We start from the raw sequence: 2,270 nt of genomic DNA, 5'->3' as shown, positions 1-2,270 counted from the left end.
TTCCTTCCACCTTCAAGTAGGCCCCAGTGTGTGTTGTTTCCCTCTATGTATCCATGTGTTCTCATCATTTAGCTTCCACTTAGAAGTGAGAACATGTCGTATTTGGTTTTCTGTTCCTGTGATTGTTTGCTAAGAATAATGTTTCTGGCTCCATCCATATTCCTGCAAAAGACATGATCTTGTTCTTTTTTATGGCTGCGTAGTATACCATGGTATATATGTACCACATTTTCTTTATCTAGTCTATCATTGATGGGCATTTATGTTAATTCCATGTTTTTACTATTGTGAATAGTGCTACAATGAACATATGTGTGGATATGTCTTTATAACGGAATAATTTATATTCTGTTATTTTTTTTTTTTTTTTTGAACATGGGAATAGGTTTTATTTTCATCTCAAGAACATTTAAGTTGGGTGAAGAAATTCAGCTTTTGTTAGAATCTGACAGGCTTCAAACACTTGTGATGGAGGGGTTGTTGTCATATCAAAGTCCACCTAGTAAAGTTTTAGGTGACCAGTGACTTTGTCAATTAGGTCTGCTGGTCCTGGCCCAATCCCTAGGACAGTTTGAGAGCCTGGTGCAATCTGAGTACGTCCAGCATCTTGAATTAAACTTACAGTCAGTCCCAGCATTTTTGCATGGGCCAATAATGTAATCAGGGTTTCTTCATCAGGAGCTTTGACCACCACCTTGGGCTGGCCACAGTATTCCCATTGTTTGAGCATTTCAGGATTTCTTCTTTGAATCTGCTTGTAGGCTGAAACAGCAGCATGAGAGCACTGGGCAGCCACTTTCCCTTTTCCCATCTTTAAGTCATTTCGAACCACAAGAATCATCTTGTACTCCCCGCTCTCTCCCAAGATGCTTGCTTCACTTTCAGTATCTGTGTGTGTCTTGCTCGTCTTGCTTTTGGGGAGCATCCCAAAGCGTACTCGAAGGCTCCAGCCCAGGCACATGCCACAAGCAACTCCAACAGCCAAGCCGAGTGCACTGGGATGAGCCAAATATTCCATAGCCAAGGATTTGGAGGGCATCTACAGTACCTCTTTTCCTCACTCGCGCCTTCCCTTCTTCTGGGCAGGGAACACGTTTCTATCCATATTCTGTTATTTATTTGGGTATGTACCCAGTAATGGGATTGCTGGGTCAAATGGTATTTCTGTCTTTAGGTCTTTGAGGAATTGCTACACTGTGTTCCACCATGACTGAACTAATTTATACTTCCACCAACAGTGTAGAAATGTTCCTTTTTCCTCCACAACCTCACCAGCATCTGTTATTTTTTGACTTTTTAATAGTAGCCATTCTGACTGGTGTTAGATGGTATCTCATTGTGGTTTTGATTTGCATTTCTCTAATGATCAGTGATGTTGAGCTTTTTTCATATGCTTTTTGGCCACATGTATGTCTTCTTTCGAGGTGTGTCTGTTCATGTCCTTTGCCCACTTTTTAATAGGTTGTTTTTGTATTGTAAATTTCTTTAAGTTCCTTATAGATTCTGGGTATTAGACCTTTGTTGAATGCATAGTTTGCAAATATTTTCTCCCATTTTGTAGGTTGTCTGTGTACTCTGTTGATAGTTTCTTTTCTGTGCAGAAGCTCTTTAATTAGAACCCATTTATTAACTTTTGCTTTTGTTGCAATTGCTTTTGGTGTCTTTGTCATGAAATCTTTGCCTCTGCCTGTGTCTTGAATGGTATTGACTAGGTTGTCTTCCAGGGTTTTTATAGTTTTGGGTTTACATTTAAATCTTTATCCATCTTTAGTTAATTTTTGTGTATCGTGTAAGGAAGGTGGTCCAGTTTCAATTTTCTGCATATGCTTAGCCAGTTATCCCAGCAGCATTCATTAAATAGAGAGTCCTTCCCCCATTGCTTATTTTTGTCAGGTTTGTCAAAGATCAGATAGTTGTAGGTGTGTGGTCTTATTTCTGGGTACACAATTCTGTTCCATTTGTTTATGTGTTTGTTGCTCTATCAGTACCATGCTGTTTTGGTTACTATAGCTCTGTAGTATAGTTTGAAGTTGGGTAGTGTGACACCCCAGCTTTGTTCTTTTTGCTTAGGATTGACTTAGCTATTCAGGCTCTTTTTCGGTTCCATGTGCATTTTAAAATAGTTTTCTCTAGTTCTGTGAAGAATGCCAATGGTAGTTTAACAGGAGTAACATTGAATCTTTAAATTGCTTTGTTCAGTATGGTCATTTCAATGATATTAATTTTTCCTATTCACGAGCATGGAATGTTTTTCCATTTGTTTGTGTCAT

At 38.8% G+C, this 2,270-nt stretch overlaps 1 protein-coding gene across 1 annotated transcript; it reads right to left on the bottom strand.

The window, feature by feature from the left end:
* Positions 1–354: 354 nt before the first annotated feature.
* On the bottom strand, positions 355–1,093 carry LOC129035142 (peptidyl-tRNA hydrolase 2, mitochondrial-like). The gene has a single exon (XM_054485301.2). It carries the CDS (start codon positions 1,037–1,039, stop codon positions 500–502), a length of 540 nt encoding a protein of 179 aa, XP_054341276.1. The 5' UTR covers positions 1,040–1,093; the 3' UTR covers positions 355–499.
* Positions 1,094–2,270: the final 1,177 nt, after the last annotated feature.

Source organism: Pongo pygmaeus, chromosome 3 (assembly GCF_028885625.2).
Source record: "Pongo pygmaeus isolate AG05252 chromosome 3, NHGRI_mPonPyg2-v2.0_pri, whole genome shotgun sequence".
Taxonomy (NCBI): Eukaryota; Metazoa; Chordata; class Mammalia; order Primates; family Hominidae; genus Pongo; species Pongo pygmaeus.
This window is presented reverse-complemented; position numbering and strand designations above follow the sequence as displayed.

Excerpts from the sequence above, each read along its gene's own strand:
- LOC129035142 (XM_054485301.2), bottom strand. The coding sequence starts at position 1,039 with ATGCCCTCCAAATCCTTGGCTATGGAATATTTGGCTCATCCCAGTGCA.